The sequence below is a fragment of the Pelophylax lessonae genome (genome assembly GCF_965119305.1).
Source record: "Pelophylax lessonae genome assembly, chromosome: 12".
Taxonomy (NCBI): Eukaryota; Metazoa; Chordata; class Amphibia; order Anura; family Ranidae; genus Pelophylax; species Pelophylax lessonae.
Genome location: NC_138779.1, coordinates 1,091,596 through 1,111,877, shown reverse-complemented (window position 1 = coordinate 1,111,877; position 20,282 = coordinate 1,091,596). Strand labels below are relative to the sequence as shown.

Here is a 20,282-nt window from a genome sequence, read left to right as displayed (position 1 = left end):
CCTTTGCATTCCTTCCTCCACCCCCCCACCTGTGCATTCCTTCCTCCACCCCCCCACATGTGCATTCCTTCCTCCGCCCCCCCCCCACCTATGCATTCCTTCCTCCGCCCCCCCCCCCCCCACCTGTGCATTCCTTCCTCCGCCCCCCCCTCACCTGTGCATTCCTTCCTCCGCCCCCCTCACCTGTGCATTCCTTCCTCCGCCCCCCCCCCTCACCTGTGCATTCCTTCCTCCGCCCCCCCACCTGTGCATTCCTTCCTCCGCCCCCACCTGTGCATTCCTTCCTCCGCCCCCCACCACCTGTGCATTCCTTCCTCCGCCCCCCACCTGTGCATTCCTTCCTCCGCCCCCCCACCTGTGCATTCCTTCCTCCGCCTCCCCCTCCCAACTGTGCATTCCTTTCTCCGCCTCCCCACCTGTGCATTCCTTCCTCCGCCCCCCCACCTGTGCATTCCTTCCCCCCCCCAACTGTGCATTCCTTCCTCCGCCCCCCCACCTGTGCATTCCTTACTCCGCCTCCCCCCCCAACTGTGCATTCCTTCCTCCGCCTCCCCACCTGTGCATTCCTTTCTCCGCCCCCCCCACCTGTGCATTCCTTCCCCCCCACCTGTGCATTCCTTCCTCCACCCCCCCCCCCCAACTGTGCATTCCTTCCTCCGCCCCCCTGTGCATTCCTTCCTCCGCCCCCCCCCACCTGTGCATTCCTTCCTCCACCCCCCCACCTGTGCATTCCTTCCTCTACCCCCCCACCTGTGCATTCCTTTCTCCACCCCCCCACCTGTATATTCCTTCCTCCGCCCGCCCCCCCAACTGTGCATTCCTTCCTCCCCCCACCTGTACATTCCTTCCTCCGCCCACTCCCTCACCTGTGCATTCCTTCCTCCGCCCCCCCTCACCTGTGAATTCCTTCCTCTGCCCCCCCTCACCTGTGCATTCCTTCCTCTGCCCCCCCTCTCACCTGTGCATTCCTTCCTACGCCCCCCCCAACTGTGCATTCCTTCCTCCGCCTCCCCACCTGTGCATTCCTTCCTCCGCCCCCCCCACCTGTGCATTCCTTCCCCCCCACCTGTGCATTCCTTCCCCCCCAACTGTGCATTCCTTCCCCCCAACTGTGCATTCCTTCCCCCCCAACTGTGCATTCCTTCCTCCGCCCCCCCCCCACCTATGCATTCCTTACTCCGCCTCCCCCCCAACTGTGCATTTCTTCGTCCGCCTCCCCACCTGTGCATTCCTTCCTCCGGCCCCCCCCACCTGTGCATTCCTTCCCCCCCCACCTGTGCATTCCTTCCTCCGGCCCCCCCCCACCTGTGCATTCCTTCCTCCACCCCCCCACCTGTGCATTCCTTCCTCCGCCCCCCCCCACCTGTGCATTCCTTCCTCCACCCCCCCACCTGTGCATTCCTTCCTCCCCCCACCTGTACATTCCTTCCTCCGCCCCGCCCCCCCCTCACCTGTGCATTCCTTCCTCCGCCCCCCCCTCACCTGTGCATTCCTTCCTCTGCCCCCCCACCTGTGCATTCCTTCCTCCGCCCCCTCTGTGAAGGCAGCGCAGTTCGCGCCATTTACCTACAAATCCACCGCTGCAACTTCCAACACATACTATCCTATCCACTGCCAAACTCCATGCAGACATAAAACCCCCCCTTCAGTCTTGCACAGGTGTAGCGGCTCCTCCCCTTTCAGTCTTGCACAGGTGTAGCGGCTCCTCCCCTTTCAGTCTTGCACAGGTGTAGCGGCTCCTCCCCTTTCAGTCTTGCACAGGTGTAGCGGCTCCTCCCCTTTCAATCTTGCACAGGTGTAGCGGCTCCTCCCCTTTCAGTCTTGCACAGGTGTAGTGGCTCCTCCCCTTTCAGTCTTGCACAGGTGTAGCGGCTCCTCCCCCTTCAGTCTTGCACAGGTGTAGCGGCTCCTCCCCTTTCAGTCTTGCACAGGTGTAGCGGCTCCTCTTCTGGACTGAAATGGCTTCCTCTGATTTCACCGCACACTGTGAGCTTCTCATAATGTACATTAGAAGCTGCAGCAAATGTTATATAGCCCCGCCTCATTTGCTGGCTGGAGGACATCCAGCATCATCTAGCCCTTTCCTCCCCAGCCTGACAATCTCTGATCCGCCCCTTTCAGATCTTGGAGGCTTATCATCGCATGTGGGCGTTACCTATGCACATACACCCTGTCTTGGAACACCCACTCCTCCAGACTGATACCCACCCATCCAGGCATTCTGATATTTGCATAACTCCTCCTGCTTCTTGCAGCAGGAGTGAGCGCTCCGGGGAGGAGTACAAGGGAGGACTGAGGAGTATGGAGTGAGGAGTACGGGGGAGAACTGAGGAGTACAGTGTGAGGAGTATGGGGGAGTACAACATGAGGAGTGAGAAGTACGGGGGAGTACAGTGTGAGGAGTACGGGGGAGTACTGAGGAGTACAGCATGAGGAGTACGGGGGAGTGAGGAGTACGGGGGAGTACTGAGGAGTACAGCGTGAGGAGTACGGGGGAGTACTGAGGAGTACAGCGTGAGGAGTACGGTGGAGTATTGAGGAGTACAGCGCGAGGAGTGCGGGGGAGTACGGAGTGAGGAGTACAGCGTGAGGAGTACGGGGGAGTACCGAGGACTACAGCATGAGGAGTACGGGGGACTACAGCATGAGGAGTACAGCGCGAGGAGTACGGGGGAGAACCGAGGAGTACAGCGTGAGGAGTACAGGGTAGTACCGAGGACTACAGCGTGAGGAGTACTGGGGAGTACAGCGTGAGGAGTACTGAGGAGTAAAGCGTGAGGCGTATGGGGGAGTACTGAGGAGTAAAGCGTCAGGAGTACGGAGGAGTGCGGAGTACGGGAGAGTACTGAGGAGTACAGCATGAGGAGTACGGGGGAGTACCAAGGAGTACAGCGTGAGGAGTATGGGGGAGTATCAAGGAGTACAGCGTGAGGAGTGCGGGGGAGTGAGGAGTACAGCGTGAGGAGTACGGGGAGTACAGCGTGAGGAGTACGGGGGAGTAAAGCGTGAGGAGTACGGGGGAGTACCGAGGGCTACAGCGTGAGGAGTAAAGCGTGAAGAGTACGGGGGAGTACTGAGGAGTGAGTAAAGCGTGAGGAGTACGGAGGTGTACTGAGGAGTACAGCGTGAGGAGTGCGGGAGATTACGGAGTGAGGAGTACAGCGTGAGGAGTGCGGGGGGAGTACTGAGGAGTACAGCGTGAGTAGTACGGGGGAGTACCGAGGAGTACAGCATGAGGAGTACCAAGGAGTACATCGTGAGGAGTATGGGGGGGTACCGAGGAGCACTGCGGAGTACAGGGTGAGGAGTACGGGGGAGTACCAAGGAGTACAGCGTGAGGAGTACGGGGGAGTATTAGGAGTACAGCGTGAAGAGTACGGGGGAGTACAGCATGAGGAATACGGGGGAGTGAGGAGTATGGGGAAGTACGTGGGAGTACAGCGTGGGGAGTACGGGGGAAAACTGAGGAGTACAGTGTGAGGAGTATGGGGGAGTACAGCTTGAGTAGTACGGGGGAGTACCAAGGAGTACAGCGTGAGGAGTATGGGGGAGTACCAAGGAGTACAGCGTGAGGAGTACGGGGGAGTACAGCTTGAGTAGTACGGGGGAGTACCAAGGAGTACAGCGTGAGGAGTATGGGGGAGTACCAAGGAGTACAGCGTGAAGAGTACGGGGGAGTACAGCGTGGGGAGTACTGAGGAGTATGGGGGAGTACCAAGGAGTACAGCTTGAGTAGTACAGGGGAGTACCAAGGAGTACAGCGTGAGGAGTACGGGGGAGTACTGAGGAGTACAGCGTGGGGAGTACGGAGTGAGGAGTATGGGGGAGTACTGAGGAGTATGGGGGAGTACCAAGGAGTACAGCGTGAGGAGTACGGGGAGTACCGAGGAGTACAGCATAAGGAGTACGGGGGAGTACTGAGGAGTACAGCGTGAGTAGTACGGGGGGAGTACAGCGTGAGGAGTATGTGGGAGTACTGAGGAGTACAGCGTGAGGAGTACGGGGGAGTGAGGAGTATGGGGAAGTACCGAGGTGTACAGCATGAGGAGTACGGGGGAGTACAGTGTGGGGAGTACGGAGTGAGGAGTACGGGGGAGTACTGAGGAGTATAGCCGGGGGAGTACAGCGTGAGGAGTACGGGGGAGTACCGAGGAGTACAGCGTGAGTACGGGGGAGTACCGAGGAGTACAGCGTGAGGAGTACGTGGGGGTACTGAGGAGTACAGCGTGAGGAGTATGGCGGAGTACAGCGTGAGGAGTATGGGGGAGTACGGTGGAGTACCAAGGAGTACAGCGTGAGGAGTACGGGGGAGTACAGAGTGAGGAGTATGGAGGAGGAGTACAGGGGAGTACGGAGGAGTACAGGTTGTCTTCTCCTTTGATATAATGGTGCTGGAGGTCTTCAACATTCCACCATCGCCCCACTTCATGGGCTAAACCTCAACAATCACCTAAGATGTTCCTCACATCCGACCTCTCTCTCTCTATATATATATATATATATATATATACCGTATCGTGTCCATCTTGATCGGTGCCAGAGAAAAACACTCCGACTTCACTCCTGACAATTCAAATTCCACCGATTTCCCCTACAGGAAACCCAGGAAATAAAGAAAAGCCGCTGTTTAGGTTCTGATCAGGTGACCACAAACCTCGGTCTTCCATGTTGTGCTCCAGGGTTGGTGTCAGCTGTGTGCAGAAGAAGGTGAATGCTGGCAGAATCAACCGATATTCTGCAGCACTTATGAGACCTCTACAGAAAACTTCTATAGTAATTGTACGAGTTCGCCTGGGACCAAATAAATACTGCCGGCAGTTCTCAGCATTGGACGCGTTGTTTGTCTCCAGAATTCTCTGCATATATTGGGAGGATTCATTTCACCAACCAAACACTGCACAGTGATTCTTTTTGGGTTTGAGTAAAAACGAAAAAAAAAACTCCATTCAATAAGTTGCGGATGTCCGTATGGTAGGCGGAGTGTGGTAGGCGGAGTGTGGTAGGCGGAGTGTGGTAGGCGGAGTGTGGTAGGCGGAGTGTGGTAGGCGGAGTGTGGTAGGCGGAGTGTGGTAGGCGGAGTGTGTTAGACTGAGTATGTTAGGCGGAGTGTGTTAGACTGAGTGTGTTAGGCGGAGTGTGTTAGACTGAGTATGTTAGGCGGAGTGTGTTAGGCGGAGTGTGTTAGGCGGAGTGTGTTAGGCGGAGTGTGGTAGGCGGAGTGTGGTAGGCGGAGTGTGGTAGACTGAGTGTGGTAGACTGAGTGTGGTAGACTGAGTGTGGTAGGCGGAGTGTGTTAGGCGGAGTGTGTTAGGCGGAGTGTGGTAGGCGGAGTGTGGTAGACTGAGTGTGTTAGGCGGAGTGTGGTAGACTGAGTGTGGTAGACTGAGTGTGTTAGGCGGAGTGTGTTAGGCGGAGTGTGTTAGACTGAGTATGTTACCCGGAGTGTGGTAGGCGGAGTGTGGTAGGCGGAGTGTGGTAGGCGGAGTGTGGTAGGCGGAGTGTGGTAGGCGGAGTGTGGTAGGCGGAGTGTGGTAGACTGAGTGTGTTAGGCGGAGTGTGTTAGGCGGAGTGTGTTAGGCGGAGTGTGTTAGGCGGAGTGTGTTAGGCGGAGTATGTTACCCGGAGTGTGTTAGGCGGAGTGTGTTAGGCTGAGTATGTTAGACTGAGTATGTTAGACTGAGTGTGGTAGGCGGAGTGTGGTAGGCGGAGTGTGGTAGGCGGAGTGTGGTAGGCGGAGTGTGTTAGGCGGAGTGTGTTAGGCGGAGTGTGTTAGGCGGAGTGTGTTAGGCGGAGTGTGTTAGGCGGAGTATGTTACCCGGAGTGTGTTAGGCGGAGTATGTTAGACTGAGTATGTTAGACTGAGTGTGGTAGGCGGAGTGTGGTAGGCGGAGTGTGGTAGGCGGAGTGTGGTAGGCGGAGTGTGGTAGGCGGAGTGTGGTAGGCGGAGTGTGTTAGGCGGAGTGTGTTAGGCGGAGTGTGTTAGGCGGAGTGTGTTAGGCGGAGTGTGTTAGGCGGAGTGTGTTAGGCGGAGTGTGTTAGGCGGAGTGTGTTAGGCGGAGTGTGTTAGGCGGAGTGTGTTAGGCGGAGTGTGTTAGGCGGAGTGTGTTAGGCGGAGTGTGTTAGGCGGAGTGTGGTAGGCGGAGTGTGTTAGGCGGAGTGTGTTAGGCGGAGTGTGTTAGGCGGAGTGTGGTACAGACATTGAATCTCGTTGGAGATTTGCTGCTTCTGCTTCTTTACTCCCCCTGAACTTCAATGACTCCCCAGGCTTAGGATAGGAGGTCCATGGTGTCTTTGTTGGATTTCCGGGTTTAATTGCCAGAAATAGGGAAACGTCAACTGGATTGAGGCTCCGTTCACATTTGGGTGTTTTTGGTTGATTTTCTGATCTAAGCCTCAGCTCTAAAAACGGCCAACAAGACGAATCCCATTCATTTCATTGGCCTCTGCTCACATCTCAGCGTTCTGTCACCTAAAGCAAAACGCCCGCCGCTCAAAAAAGTACATGAGCTTCTTTTTTGGCAGATTACAGGTTTTATTTTTTTATTTTTTTTTGTTGGAAAATGCAAGGTCTTCCCTGCAAGAGACAACGTCTGGATGGGAGCGAATGTTCTAGAACTTGGATATACCTTTCAGCCATAAATACATAAGGGGGGGATATGATCACCATGTATAAATATATAAGGGGGGATATGATCTCCATGTATAAATACATAAGGGGGGATATGATCTCCATGTATAAATACATAAGGGGGGATATGATCTCCATGTATAAATACATAAGGGGGGATATGATCTCCATGTATAAATACATAAGGGGGATATGATCTCCATGTATAAATACATAAGGGGGGTATGATCTCCATGTATAAATACATAAGGGGGGGATATGATCACCATGTATAAATACATAAGGGGGGATATGATCTCCATGTATAAATACATAAGGGGGGGATATGATCACCATGTATAAATACATAAGGGGGGGGATATTATGGACTTGGGCCTTTTTTAGCCTGACTCTGTAACTCTGTATAAAGCTATAAAAGTGAAGATAGATTTTGGGGTGTTTTATAAAGGCGGGAGATCGGCGTGTTTTGTGTTAATCAGTAATCTCGGAGTCGATAGACCGGCCATAATCTACACTCAGCCGAGCTTCTCATTACTTTCAGGTTGACATTATAAAGGCTGTTAAAATGGAAATTTCAAGATAAGCTTCCATTAATTTGTCAGAGATCTCACACCAACACATACTTTATCCTCCTCCTAAGCGGCACTTTTGCTTTTAATCATTAATGAGTGAATAACAATACAGCCGGGTCGATGGGACGGCACCGCGAACTCCTCTGATCTCTGACTTTCTGTATCTGGATAATGAGGTCAAAGGGATAAAAAAGAGAAATAATTGACATTCATTTATTTTTTCTTTATTTCAGTTGATCAAATCACTCGTCCTCTTTAGTTTTTGAGATTCGTGAATAGAATGTTATGTATGCAGTGATTTTAGATTGCTTTAAGAAAGGCCTGGATTCTGTCCTGGGTGTACATAATATAAGTGGGTACTAATATTTATAGGTAAAGTTGATCAAGGGAATATCTGATTGCTTCTCAGGGGATCAGGAAGGAATTTTTTCCCCTGCTGTTGTTGAAAATTGGTTCTTGCTTTGCTGGGATTTTTGTCTTCCTCTGGATCTACTATTGGTATAGGATTATGTATATGGGATTGTATGATTATTTTGGTTAAACTGGAAGGACTTGTGTCTTTCTTCATTCAGACTAACTATGACACAAGTACTGGATTAGCGGCTCTCCTGAAGAGAGACCCCCCCTCCCCCCCAAGGCAGGGGAGGAGAAACTTGAGGTCCACACATCCTTTGCCAATTGGTTCAAAGACCCACACCCTACAATTCAAGTGTAAAAGACATATATATAGAGAGAAGAGAAGGATCACCGACAATTCTAACATACGCGCTAAGTGGCCCTCATTTTCTTTTACAGACTCAGGTTGTTCTTTTACAGACTCAGGTTGTTCTTTTACAGACTCAGGTTGTTATTTTACATACTCAGGTTGTTATTTTACATACTCAGGTTGTTCTTTTACAGACTCAGGTTGTTCTTTTACAGACTCAGGTTGTTCTTTTACAGACTCAGGTTGTGGAGGTTCATCTTTGGGTTTCTGCCTCGACCATTCATTCAAAAAATCTCAGACTGATTTCCGCTCTTGTGTTGACTCTTTGTAGGTTTTTTATACCCCTGGGCAAAATTTAGTTTGCTTTTAACATTCGATTTTGGAATAAAGAGATTTTCCTGAATGAAAATCACATATATTGTTAAAAAATTTGTTCAAGAAAAATTTCCATCCTGTTCCTTCGAATTTTACTCTTCATTGTTTTGGTTAAAAACTAAAGTTAGTTTGACCCCCCCCTAATCATTCAAAAATGGAACAAACGTTCTTAAAGCGAAAGATTTCTAATGAAATTCTGCTAGTGTATGGCCAGCTTAAAGCCAAGCTCCACCTAAAAGGGAAAGTTCTGCTTTATGGCCTCCATCCCCCCTCCTCTTCTACAAATGGCACTTTTTTTTTTTTTTTTTTGCGGGGTGGGGGGGGGGAGCATGTACCTGGTTTTAACACTAGGTAATCTGACCGGAACTTCTCCTCTCCCCCTCCCTCCTTGCAACCTTCTGGGACACATCACCGGTCCCAAAGGACTGCAGGACCATTCACAGTGCACAGCATGACTCGCACATGCGCAGTGGACACTCAGCAATGAAGCCACAATCTGTCACAGCCGGGTGCCCACAGCTGTAATGCCGGCACCAGGGGAGAAGCCCGAAGGAAGGGGCGGCTTGGGTGATCACATCACTGGATCATGGGACAGGAGAGTTTGTGGTTATTAAAAGTCAGAAGCTACAGTTTTTCGAGCTAGCTGCTGACTTTTAATTAACCAAAAAATGACTGGAGCTCCGCTTTAAGTTAAACAAAACTTGAGCAGTTCCTGGTGGTGTGAAGTTCAGGCGAAGAAGGGCATAAATATTACCCCTGTCAGCAGGAGTTCTGGCCATCTTTGGTCACCTTAGTATTTCCTGTATGGTCGTCTCCTCTAGGATGGGATATCCCAGATAGAGGCCTCTGTATTTTCCTTTTACACTGAGGACCTGAACTCTGTCTGGCCATCTGTGGTCACCTTAGTACTTTGTATATGGTCCTCTCTCCTACGATGGGATATCCCAGATAGAGGCCTCTATATTTTCCTTTTACACTGAGGACCTGAACTCTGTCTGGCCATCTGTGGTCACCTTAGTTCTTTGTATATGGTCTTCTCTCCTACGATGGGATATCCCAGATAGTGGCCTCTATATTTCCCTTCACACTGAGGAACCAAACTCAGTCTGGCCATCTGTGGTCATCTTCAGTATGGTCTTCTCTACTGGGATGGGATGTCCCAGATGGAAGCCTCTATTTTTTCCCTTCACGTTGAGGACCTGAACTTAGTCTGGCCATCTTTGGTCACATTGGTACCTTCTGTATAATCTCTCCTGGAATGGGATATCCCATATGGAAGCCTCTATATTTTCCTTTTACAGTGAGGACTTGAACTCAGTCTGGCCATCTTTGGTCACCTTAGTACCTTCAGTATGGTCTTCTCTCCTGGGATGGGATGTCCCAGATGGAAGCCTCTGTATTTTCCCTTCACACTGAGGAGCTGAACTCAGTCTGGCCATCTTTGGTCACATTGGTACCTTCTGTATAATCTTCTCTCCTGGAATGGGATATCCCATATGGAAGCCTCTGTATTTTCCATTTACAGTGAGGACTTGAACTCAGTCTGGCCATCTTTGGTCACCTTAGTACCTTCAGTATGGTCTTCTCTACTGGGATGGGATGTCCCAGATGGAAGCCTCTGTATTTTCCCTTTGCACTGAGGACCTGAACTCAGTCTGGCCATTTTTTGGGTCAACTTTGTACCTTCTGTATGGTCTTCTCTCTTGGAATGGGATGCCCTATATACGGACCTCCAATATTATTTTTTCACATTGAGGAGCTGAACTCAATCTGACCATCTTTGGTCAGCTTAGTACCTTCTGAATAATCTCTCCTGGAATGGGATATCCCATATGGAAGCCTTTATATTTTCCATTTACAGTGAGGACTCAGTTTGGCCATCTTTGGTCACCTTAGTACCTTCAGTATAGTCTTCTCTACTGGGATGGGATGTCCCAGATGGAAGCTTCTATATTTTCCCTTTGCACTGAGGACCTGAACTCAATCTGGCCATTTTTTGGGTCAACTTTGTATGTTCTTTTCTCTTGGAATGGGATGCCCTATATACAGACCTCCAATATTATTTTTTCACATTGAGGAGCTGAACTTAATCTGGCCATCTTTGGTCAGCTTAGTACCTTCTGTATGATCTTCTCTCTTGGAATGGTATGCCTTCGATAAAAGCCTCTATATCATTCCTTCACACTGAGGAGCTGAACTCAGTCTGGTGATCTTTGGTGACCTTAGTACCTGCTCTATGGTCTTCTCTCCTGGGGTGGGATGTCCCAGATTGAAGCCTCTATATTTTCCTTTCACACTGAGGACCTTTGCTCACACTTGAACTTTCTGACACCGGCCGCGGTTCCTTTTGTCTCTTCCTCGAGCCGCACTCCTCCCTGCTGTGACTGGGAGACATTGGGGCTTTTCTGTCTTGTATTGCCTTTGTGTACTCATTAAAAAAGAATAAAAAAACCTATTGAGTGCACGTTTTAATGTAACACAGATGTGGGCCTCACCAGGCTTTGCTCTGCTTTTCAGATTCATAAGAGGTTCTTATTATTTACAGAAAGAAACTTGAGACAGTGGAACAGACTGTAGTTATAAAAAAATCCAGCGAGTTGAGAGGAATGTGACTGCCATCCAGACCAAACAGAGCCGTCTGGCAAGCCTTGAAGGACTGCTTGTCCATACTGTTCATTCTAACACTTGGACGGAATGGTTGAGGTGAAAATCCTCATGACGCTGGACGGACTCTATTACCGCAGTCAATGTTCTGCTACCCGTGTTGCCGGCGACAGAAGCATCTTTGTTCTGAGTGCCGTTCCCCCTCTCCCCACTTCCTCTGTATACATTCCTTTTTACTTAGAACTAAACGTTCCTGGAGATCGGAGAACTGGAATCCATATGCAGACGGATATTTTATTGCATTTTCTCCTAAACTGGTAACGTGGTGCAAGCCAGAGAGGTGGATTTCAATGAAAATAATCCATGGCCCCCCTTTGTTCCTGATTTCCCACTAGATGGATGTCATTTTCATATGGAGACGCCAGTGATGGAAACCATTCAACTGAATAAGTGTCAGATGGATTTGGTTTTATAGCTTGGCTCCATGGCTTGTTGTAGTTTTTAACAGACCTATCCTCAGAAGAATGAAATGTGTCCACTTCAGCATTAGCTAAACAGAGACCACATTTTGGCTGTGGTCATATGTGCCGGCTCCAGCCAAAATTTATTTTTGCTAGTTTCATTTTAAATGGAATGGGAAAGGTTTGTAGCCACTCTCAGGTTTTTTTTTTTATTGATTAGTGTGGTCACCAAAGTAGGAAATAAAAGTCTTCTCCTCAATGGGGACACAGGCAGCTATGAAGTTTGACAGCAGGCAGACCAAGAGGAATAAAAACTTGGCAGAAGTTCCCAATTTTGTCCAAAACTATTACCCATAAATTAAAGTTCTGGCCTTTAAAAATTCTCTTTATCTTCGAAAAAACGTGGGACCCCTGGGTGCGATACTTGGCGGGTTCCGGATGAAGGAGACCACTCTCCCTAGAGGGGCGGCAGGGTGGCCCGTGGGGGCTGCCTGAGCCCTCCTTTAGTGGGCCTGGACACCAACCTTTTAACTCTTCCTCTTTCCTTTCTTCTACTCCTCTCCCTTCTTCTTTTCTGTCTCTTTCTCCTCTTATCACACAGTGACTTAGGCTGATATGATTACCTCGGGCTGTTAATGCCCTCTGCTACCACCTGTTGTGATTATTGTAGAATTTGCCTGGTCGGTGATTTAGTGCCATCTATTTTGGATGAGCAGCTTTTCTATGCATATAAACTGTTTAGTGGGTTGGAGATAGGGTGGTCGCTCCCTCCCTCATAGCACAGTGTGTTCCCCTGGGGGAGCTGGAGGGGGCGGGGCGGGGCGGCGCCCGGTCCAGCTCACGACAAGAGCCACTGACCTGTTATTCTTGGGTCTTTTCTTTTTCTTTCTTCTGTTATGTTTGCCAGACTCTTTCCTTCATATGTTAACTGTATTACACATTGCTAACTGTATGTTATTTTTCATGGTGGTTATTGCCAGTTTAAATCTAAATCTAAAAATTCTCTTTAAAGAGGAAATTCACTCAGTATTTGAAAATTTTGAGTCTACAGATACTGCATTTGGTGACTTTTATAAAGCCGGTCCTTACCAGCCCATGGAGTCCAGCGCTGCCTTTCTGCAGCTGATTCTTATCTTATGATGAATTCAGGATCCGGCTCTAACTTCCCAATGAATCACAGCCGGCCCCCCAGTGCACATGTGCTAGGCTTTGCAGAGAGATTGGTCATACCAGGGGTGTGTCCCAGGAGGCTGGGGGAGGGGTAAGGTGGAACGAGGTGATGTCATCCTGGCCTAGGCTTGAGGAAGGGAAGCTGGTCCCGTCAAAACCATATTTCACCATAAGGTGCAGCCACAAGTGACCTCTACAACTGCAACTCTCTTTCCAAGAAAACCAGAAAGGAAGGTGTGACCAGAACAGTTGAGGTCACCTGTCCTCCTGTAAGGTGTAGGTTCACCTTTTCAGGACTAACACCATAGAAGCTGATTGGCTACTATACACAGCAGCTGCACCAGATTTTGCACTCTTCGGTTTTATGCGTGCACATGCGGGGGTTACATCATTCTGGCCCATCCAATCAGAGAATGCTTTGCATTTGTTGAGAAAATCCAATGCATTCTCAGCCAATCAGCCGACCCCTTCAGTTCACAATGCAGCAGGGCAGACGCTCGGCTCAGCACCAGGAAGAAAGTGGAGATCACTGTAGTAGTGCTGTAGTAGCGGCAGGGCTTTTTTTCAGCTGGAACTTGGTGGGACTCAGCTCCCCCACCTCTGGCTCAGGCCCTCTGCTCCCCGCTTACCACTATCACTTGAAAACACAGAGGTTCGGCTTCTGTGTTCTGTGCTTGCCTCCCAGCAGCTCCCACAGATCTGATCTCCTGAGCGGCTCCCTCTGAGTGCAGGATGGGGACAAGGGAGATGCAGGTCCCCGGGGGGCATTGCAGATGCTGACACCCCCACTGGATGATCTCCCTGCAAGTGGGAGAGGAGGAGCCACCTGTAGTGTGAGGGATGGTACTAGAGCCGGCTCGGTGCTTCAGGTTAACACAGCAACAAGAGTAAGACTTGAGATGATGGAGCTTTAGAGGAGGGGGGAAAGATGGAGGTAGGGAAAGGGGGGATGCATGTAGAGGCCAAGACTGAAGAGGGATGAAAGTGACGAATAGATGGGAATGCAGAGGTAAGGGGCTGTGGAAGAAGGCTGACCTCTGCATTGTGTATGTAGCGCACCCCTGAAGTCAGTATGTAGCGCACCCCTGAACTCTGCACACTGTATGTAGTGCACCCCTGACCTCTGTATGTAGCACACCCCTGAACTCTGCACACTGTATGTAGCACACCCCTGAACTCTGCACTCTGTATGTAGTGCACCCCTGAGCTCTGCACTATGTATGTAGTGCACCCCTGAGCTCTGCACTCTGTATGTAGTGCACCCCTGAGCTCTGCACTCTGTATGTAGTGCACCCCTGAGCTCTGCACTATGTATGTAGTGCACCCCTGAGCTCTGCACTCTGTATGTAGTGCACCCCTGAGCTCTGCACTATGTATGTAGCGCACCCCTGAGCTCTGCACTATGTATGTAGCGCACCCCTGAGCTCTGCACTATGTATGTAGCGCACCCCTGAGCTCTGCACTCTGTATGTAGCGCACCCCTGAGCTCTGCACTATGTATGTAGCGCACCCCTGAGCTCTGCACTATGTATGTAGCGCACCCCTGAGCTCTGCACTATGTATGTAGCGCACCCCTGAGCTCTGCACTATGTATGTAGCGCACCCCTGAGCTCTGCACTCTGTATGTAGTGCACCCCTGAGCTCTGCACTATGTATGTAGCACACCCCTGAGCTCTGCACTATGTATGTAACACACCCCTGAGCTCTGCGCTATGTATGTAACGCACCCCTGAACTCTGCACTATGTGTGCCTTGACTGGAAAAAGGCTGAGAATCCCTGATATATTCTGTACATATTCCGTCCAATGGAAGTATGTAAAAACATCCATAGCTGGAATTAATATAGAGTAGATGTAGTATTAGTTAATATTTAGCCTGGGTACCTGATATATCCACCCCACTGTCCTCCCATTCACATGTATAAGATATTTATCTCCTGTCAATGTGATGGAAAACACGCGTTCAGAGCACACAGCCAGGAAGCCGGCCGGATAGAAATGCACTTTGCCGGCCGCAGGGGAATATAGATGAGGAAAGCTGGAGAAGGTCTCTATATATATATATATATATATATATATATATATATATATATATATCTATGATGGGGCTGTCAGGGTTTAGCCTCCTCCTGTGATATTTGGCAGTTCACCTTCCTTCAGTGAGTGCTGGAGACTCCGATAACCTACGGGCTTGGAAATGCTTTTCATGTATAAATGTTCCGGTTCTTCGGTATAGCTATGGCCAGGTATGTATATGCTTAGGTCTATGAATACTCAGGTATAGATCTGCTCGGGTATATAAATACTCAGGTATAGATCTGCTTGGGTCTATGAATACTCAGGTATAGATCTGCTTGGGTCTATGAATACTCAGGTATAGATCTACTCGGGTCTATGAATACTCGGGTATAGATCTGCTCGGGTCTATTAATACTCAGACATAGATCTGCTCGGGTCTATGAATACTCCGGTATAGATCTGCTTGGGTCTATTAATACTCAGACATAGATCTGCTCGGGTCTATGAATACTCAGGTATAGATCTACTCGGGTCTATGAATACTCAGGTATAGATCTGCTCGGGTCTATGAATACTCAGGTATAGATCTGCTCGGGTCTATTAATACTCAGGTATAGATCTGCTCGGGTCTATGAATACTCAGGTATAGATCTGCTCGGGTCTATGAATACTCAGGTATAGATCTGCTTGGGTCTATGAATACTCAGGTATAGATCTGCTCGGGTCTATGAATACTCAGGTATAGATCTGCTTGGGTCTATGAATACTCAGGTATAGATCTGCTCGGGTCTATGAATACTCAGGTATAGATCTGCTCGGGTCTATGAATACTCAGGTATAGATCTGCTCGGGTCTATGAATACTCAGGTATAGATCTGCTCGGGTCTATGAATACTCAGGTATAGATCTGCTCGGATCTATGAATACTCAGGTATAGATCTGCTCGGGTCTATGAATACTCAGGTATAGATCTACTCGGGTCTATGAATACTCAGGTATAGATCTGCTCGGGTCTATGAATACTCAGGTATAGATCTGCTCGGGTCTATTAATACTCAGGTATAGATCTGCTCGGGTCTATGAATACTCAGGTATAGATCTGCTCGGGTCTATGAATACTCAGGTATAGATCTGCTTGGGTCTATGAATACTCAGGTATAGATCTGCTCGGGTCTATGAATACTCAGGTATAGATCTGCTCGGGTCTATGAATACTCAGGTATAGATCTGCTCGGGTCTATGAATACTCAGGTATAGATCTGCTCGGATCTATGAATACTCAGGTATAGATCTGCTTGGGTCTATGAATACTCAGGTATAGATCTGCTCGGGTCTATGAATACTCAGGTATAGATCTGCTCGGGTCTATGAATACTCAGGTATAGATCTGCTCGGGTATATAAATACTCGGGTATAGATCTGCTTGGGTATATAAATACTCAGGTACTGTATGGTATATAAATGCTCGGGAATACTGACTCTATGACTATATTTGGTTTTATCTCTGTTCCTTGGTTTCCCGGGTGAATGGCAGTGATGGACTCTTCTTACTCCATGCAGTATATTTTGCTATGAAAGCAGAAGAGCTGACAATAAATTGTTGTGTTTGGAGGAGTTTTAATGATCGAATTGCTTCTCTCGATTCCTTCTAGGATGCAGGTTCAGAGGGTGAGGAGACCGCGGTGCTGCACCAGTCCTCAAGGACTTCTTCCCAGATACTCCGATATCCAGGCTGAGGGACAAGAACAACTCTTCCGACTGACAGACAACATCCAGGATGAGTTGTAAGTGTTGGTGATCAGAGCTTTGTAAAGTCGTCTAACCTACCCCCACCCCCCCTGTCCTGTGAGTAGATTTTTACTAATGTCTGACCTGGCGGGGGGCCTTGCTTGCCAGGTGCACTGGACGGGTTATTGGAAGTCTTCCAATCAGTTGCGGTGTGATGGCCAATCAGAGGATCCAGTGGATTGTTCATGATTAATAAATATTTTATACAATAAACCATAAGCTTTTCTGCCAAGTCACTAATCTTCAACAGACTTCTGGTCCACCATTTCAGGTAGAACATCGGTACCAGTTGGGTGCTTTGCCAGCTCCATAAATACATGAAGGAAATCGAGTGTCCTGCACAGAGCCCTGACCTCATCCCTACTGATCACCTTTGGGATGAATTGGAATGCAGTCAGTACCTGACCTCACAAATGGGCACAAATTCCCACAGACACGCCAAAAATGGGAGAAAGTCTTCCTAGAGGAGTGAAGGATGGTAAATCCACAAATGTGGGGGAGGGGGCAACTGCATAAAGGCAGTTTGATGAGTTTAGTGTGGGGGAACTCCAGTGTCCTGCACAGAGCCCTGACCTCATCTCTACTGATCACCTTTGGGATGAAATGGAATGTTGATGGTGAGCCAGGTCTTCTCGGGGCAACATGAGTACCTGACCTCACAGATCTTGTGGAAAGCCTTCGAAAAAGCATGGAGGATTATCAAAGCTGCAAAGGGGGATCCATATTCATGGGAATGGGGGGAAGGTACAACTCCATATTAATGGGAATGGGGGGAAGGTACAACTCCATATTCATGGGAATGGGGGGAAGGTACAACTCCATATTAATGGGAATGGGGGGGAAGGTACAACTCCATATTCATGGGAATGGGGGGAAGGTACAACTCCATATTAATGGGAATGGGGGGGAAGGTACAACTCCATATTCATGGGAATGGGGGGAAGGTACAACTCCATATTAATGGGAATGGGGGGGAAGGTACAACTCCATATTCATGGGAATGGGGGGAAGGTACAACTCCATATTAATGGGAATGGGGGGGAAGGTACAACTCCATATTCATGGGAATGGGGGGAAGGTACAACTCCATATTAATGGGAATGGGGGGAACTCCATATTAATGGGAATGGGGGGAAGGTACAACTCCATATTAATGGGAATGGGGGGAACTCCATATTAATGGGAATGGGGGGGAAGGTACAACTCCATATTAATGGGAATGGGGGGGAAGGTACAACTCCATATTAATGGGAATGGGGGGAAGGTACAACTCCATATTAATGACCGTGCTTTTAGAATGGGATGATGGGTAATCTCATATACAGTAGGTGTCATGGTCAGGTGTCCACAAACCTTTGAACATATAGTATAGAATGACTGGCAAGAGTCAAAAAATAATGGAAAGTTTGGACTAACATGGCCTGCGATGATGGAATTGTCCAATAGCGGTTTATAGCCACCCTTTCCTGTCTGTGGAAGTCAAGCTTTGATTTTCTGTAGTAAAGATACCTGAAAGTCTCTTCATTGTAAACGTTCCATTTTCCTCTCCCTTTGTCTTTTCCCAGCTTTATTGCTGTTGAACACATAGACAGTTACTGCGTTCTGATCTCCTCGAAAACGGCGTACTTCCTGAAGTGGGGGGAGTATGTGGACCGGGACGCCATCTTCCTAGAAATAAAGTACGATGATTTGTACCATTGCCTTGTCTCCAAAGATCACGGGAAAATCTACGTCCAGCTAACCAAGAAGGCAGAATCTACAAGTAGCGGGATCGCCATACCAGGACCGTCCCACCAAAAACCAATGGTAGGTGCTCATCGCCATCTTCTGTCATCTAGTCTTCAGCCAATGGGGACCTCTGACATCTTCTATTCAGGGAAATATAAACGCACAGTACAGGTTTCTATGGTCTCTCTACAGAACTTGTGTGCAAAGTCATGGCTGGGGTCTGCTTTGTTTTAAAGCAGAATTTAAAATTTAATTTCTTGCTCCCCCCCCCCCCCCTTAAATAAAATTTCCAGGATAACAAACGTAGTCCACACCGTGCGATGTGATGGTCTTTGTTACAGCTTCTTCTGCTGGTCTTTGTAGTGACAACTGTGCATACAACCAGACTCTTTAACCCTTTACAACCTTCTTCAACCTTTGCGTTCAGGGGTGCGCTACACACAGAGTTCAGGGGTTCAGAGTTCAGGGGTGCGCTACATGCAGAGCTCAGAGGTTCAGAGTTCAGGGATGCGCTACGCGCAGAGTTCAGGGGTGCGCTACACACAGAGTTCAGGGGCTCAGAGTTCAGGGGTGTGCTAATTGCAGGGTTCAGAGTTCAGGGGTGCGCTACATGCAGAGCTCAGGGGTTCAGAGTTCAGGAGTGCGCTACATGCAGAGCTCAGGGGTTCAGAGTTCAGGAGTGCACTAAGTGCAGAGTTCAGGGGTTCAGAGTTCAGGGGTGCGCTACATGCAGAGCTCAGGGGTTCAAAGTTCAGGGGTGCGCTACATGCAGAGCTCAGGGGTTCAGAGTACAGGGGTGCGCTACATGCAGAGCTCAGGGGTTCCGAGTTTAGGGGTGCGCTACGTGCAGAGTTCAGGGGTTCAGAGGTGCTCTACGTGAAGAGTTTAGGGATGTGCTACGCACAGAGTTCAGGGGTGTGCTACACGCAGAGTTCAGGGGTGTGCTACACGCAGAGTTCAGGGGTGTGCTACACGCAGAGTTCAGGGGTGCGCTACATGCAGAGTTCAGGGGTGCGCTACATGCAGAGTGCAGAGTTCAGGGGTGCGCTACGTGCCAAGATCAAGGAAGTGCTATGTACAGAGTGCAGAGTTCAGCCTTCTTCCGCGGCTGCTTACCTCTGCACCCCCCCCCCATCCACACTTTCACCCCTCTTCAGCTCTGACCTCTGCATGCAACCACCCCCCTCCACTGCACTTAGTGGGAGCCACTCAGGAGATCAGATTGTTGTCACCTGTAAACACAGAAGCCAGACTCCTCTGATTACAAGTGATAGTGGTGATGAGCCAGAGAAAGTTCTGTATATAACGGGGAGGGGAGCGTCCCATCCACACCCTGCTTCTCACACAGTCTCCTTTCTCCCTTCTTCTTCCTTCAGGTCCATGTGAAGTCCGAGAGCCTCGCCGTGAAAATATCTCAAGAAATCAATTATGCGAAAAGTCTTTATTATGAGCAGCAGCTGATGTTGCGGCAGACGGAAGAGCCGGACGGTCTGGACCTGAATTCATAAAGCACAGATTTTCCACTGAGTGTCTCCTCCATCCAGAGTCCCAGAGAGAGTGCAGAGATTGGGAATCTGCCTCCTTCCTGGAGTCCCCAGAGAGAGTGCAGAGATCGGGAATCTGCCTCCTTCTGGAGTCCCCAGAGAGAGTGCAGAGATCGGGAATCTGCCTCCTTCCTGGAGTCCCCAGAGAGAGTGCAGAGATCGGGAATCTGCCTCCTTCTGGAGTCCCCAGAGAGAGTGCAGAGATCGGGAATCTGCCTCCTTCCTGGAGTCCCCAGAGAGAGTGCAGAGATCGGGAATCTGCCTCCTTCTGGAGTCCCCAGAGAGAGTGCAGAGATCGGGAATCTGCCTCCTTCTGGAGTCCCCGGAGAGAGTGCAGAGTTCAGGAATCTGCCTCCTTCTGGAGTCCCGGAGAGAGTGCAGAGATTGGGAATCTGCCTCCTTCCTGGAGTCCCGGAGAGAGTGCAGAGATGGGGAATCTGCCTCCTTCCTGGAGTCCCGGAGAGAGTGCAGAGATGGGGAATCTGCCTCCTTCCCGGAGTCCCGGAGAGAGTGCAGAGATGGGGAATCTGCCTCCTTCCTGGAGTCCCGGAGAGAGTGCAGAGATGGGGAATCTGCCTCCTTCCTGGAGTCCCGGAGAGAGTGCAGAGATGGGGAATCTGCCTCCTTCCCGGAGTCCCGGAGAGAGTGCAGAGATGGGGAATCTGCCTCCTTCCTGGAGTCCCGGAGA

At 49.7% G+C, this 20,282-nt stretch overlaps 2 protein-coding genes across 2 annotated transcripts in view; one reads left to right on the top strand and one right to left on the bottom strand.

Annotated features, from left to right (window-relative positions):
* The window catches only part of VPS13D (vacuolar protein sorting 13 homolog D), a 431,274-nt gene extending 411,634 nt beyond the window's left edge, over positions 1–19,640 (top strand). Inside the window, exons 67-69 of the mRNA XM_082274036.1 lie at positions 16,187–16,318; positions 17,888–18,128; positions 19,427–19,640. Of these exons, the coding sequence (XP_082130162.1) occupies positions 16,187–16,318; positions 17,888–18,128; positions 19,427–19,558 (505 nt within the window). The 3' untranslated portion in view covers positions 19,559–19,640. The remainder of the gene's footprint in view (positions 1–16,186; positions 16,319–17,887; positions 18,129–19,426) is intronic.
* The window catches only part of CFAP107 (cilia and flagella associated protein 107), a 498,422-nt gene that overhangs the window by 291,030 nt on the left and 187,110 nt on the right, over positions 1–20,282 (bottom strand). The window lies entirely within an intron of this gene.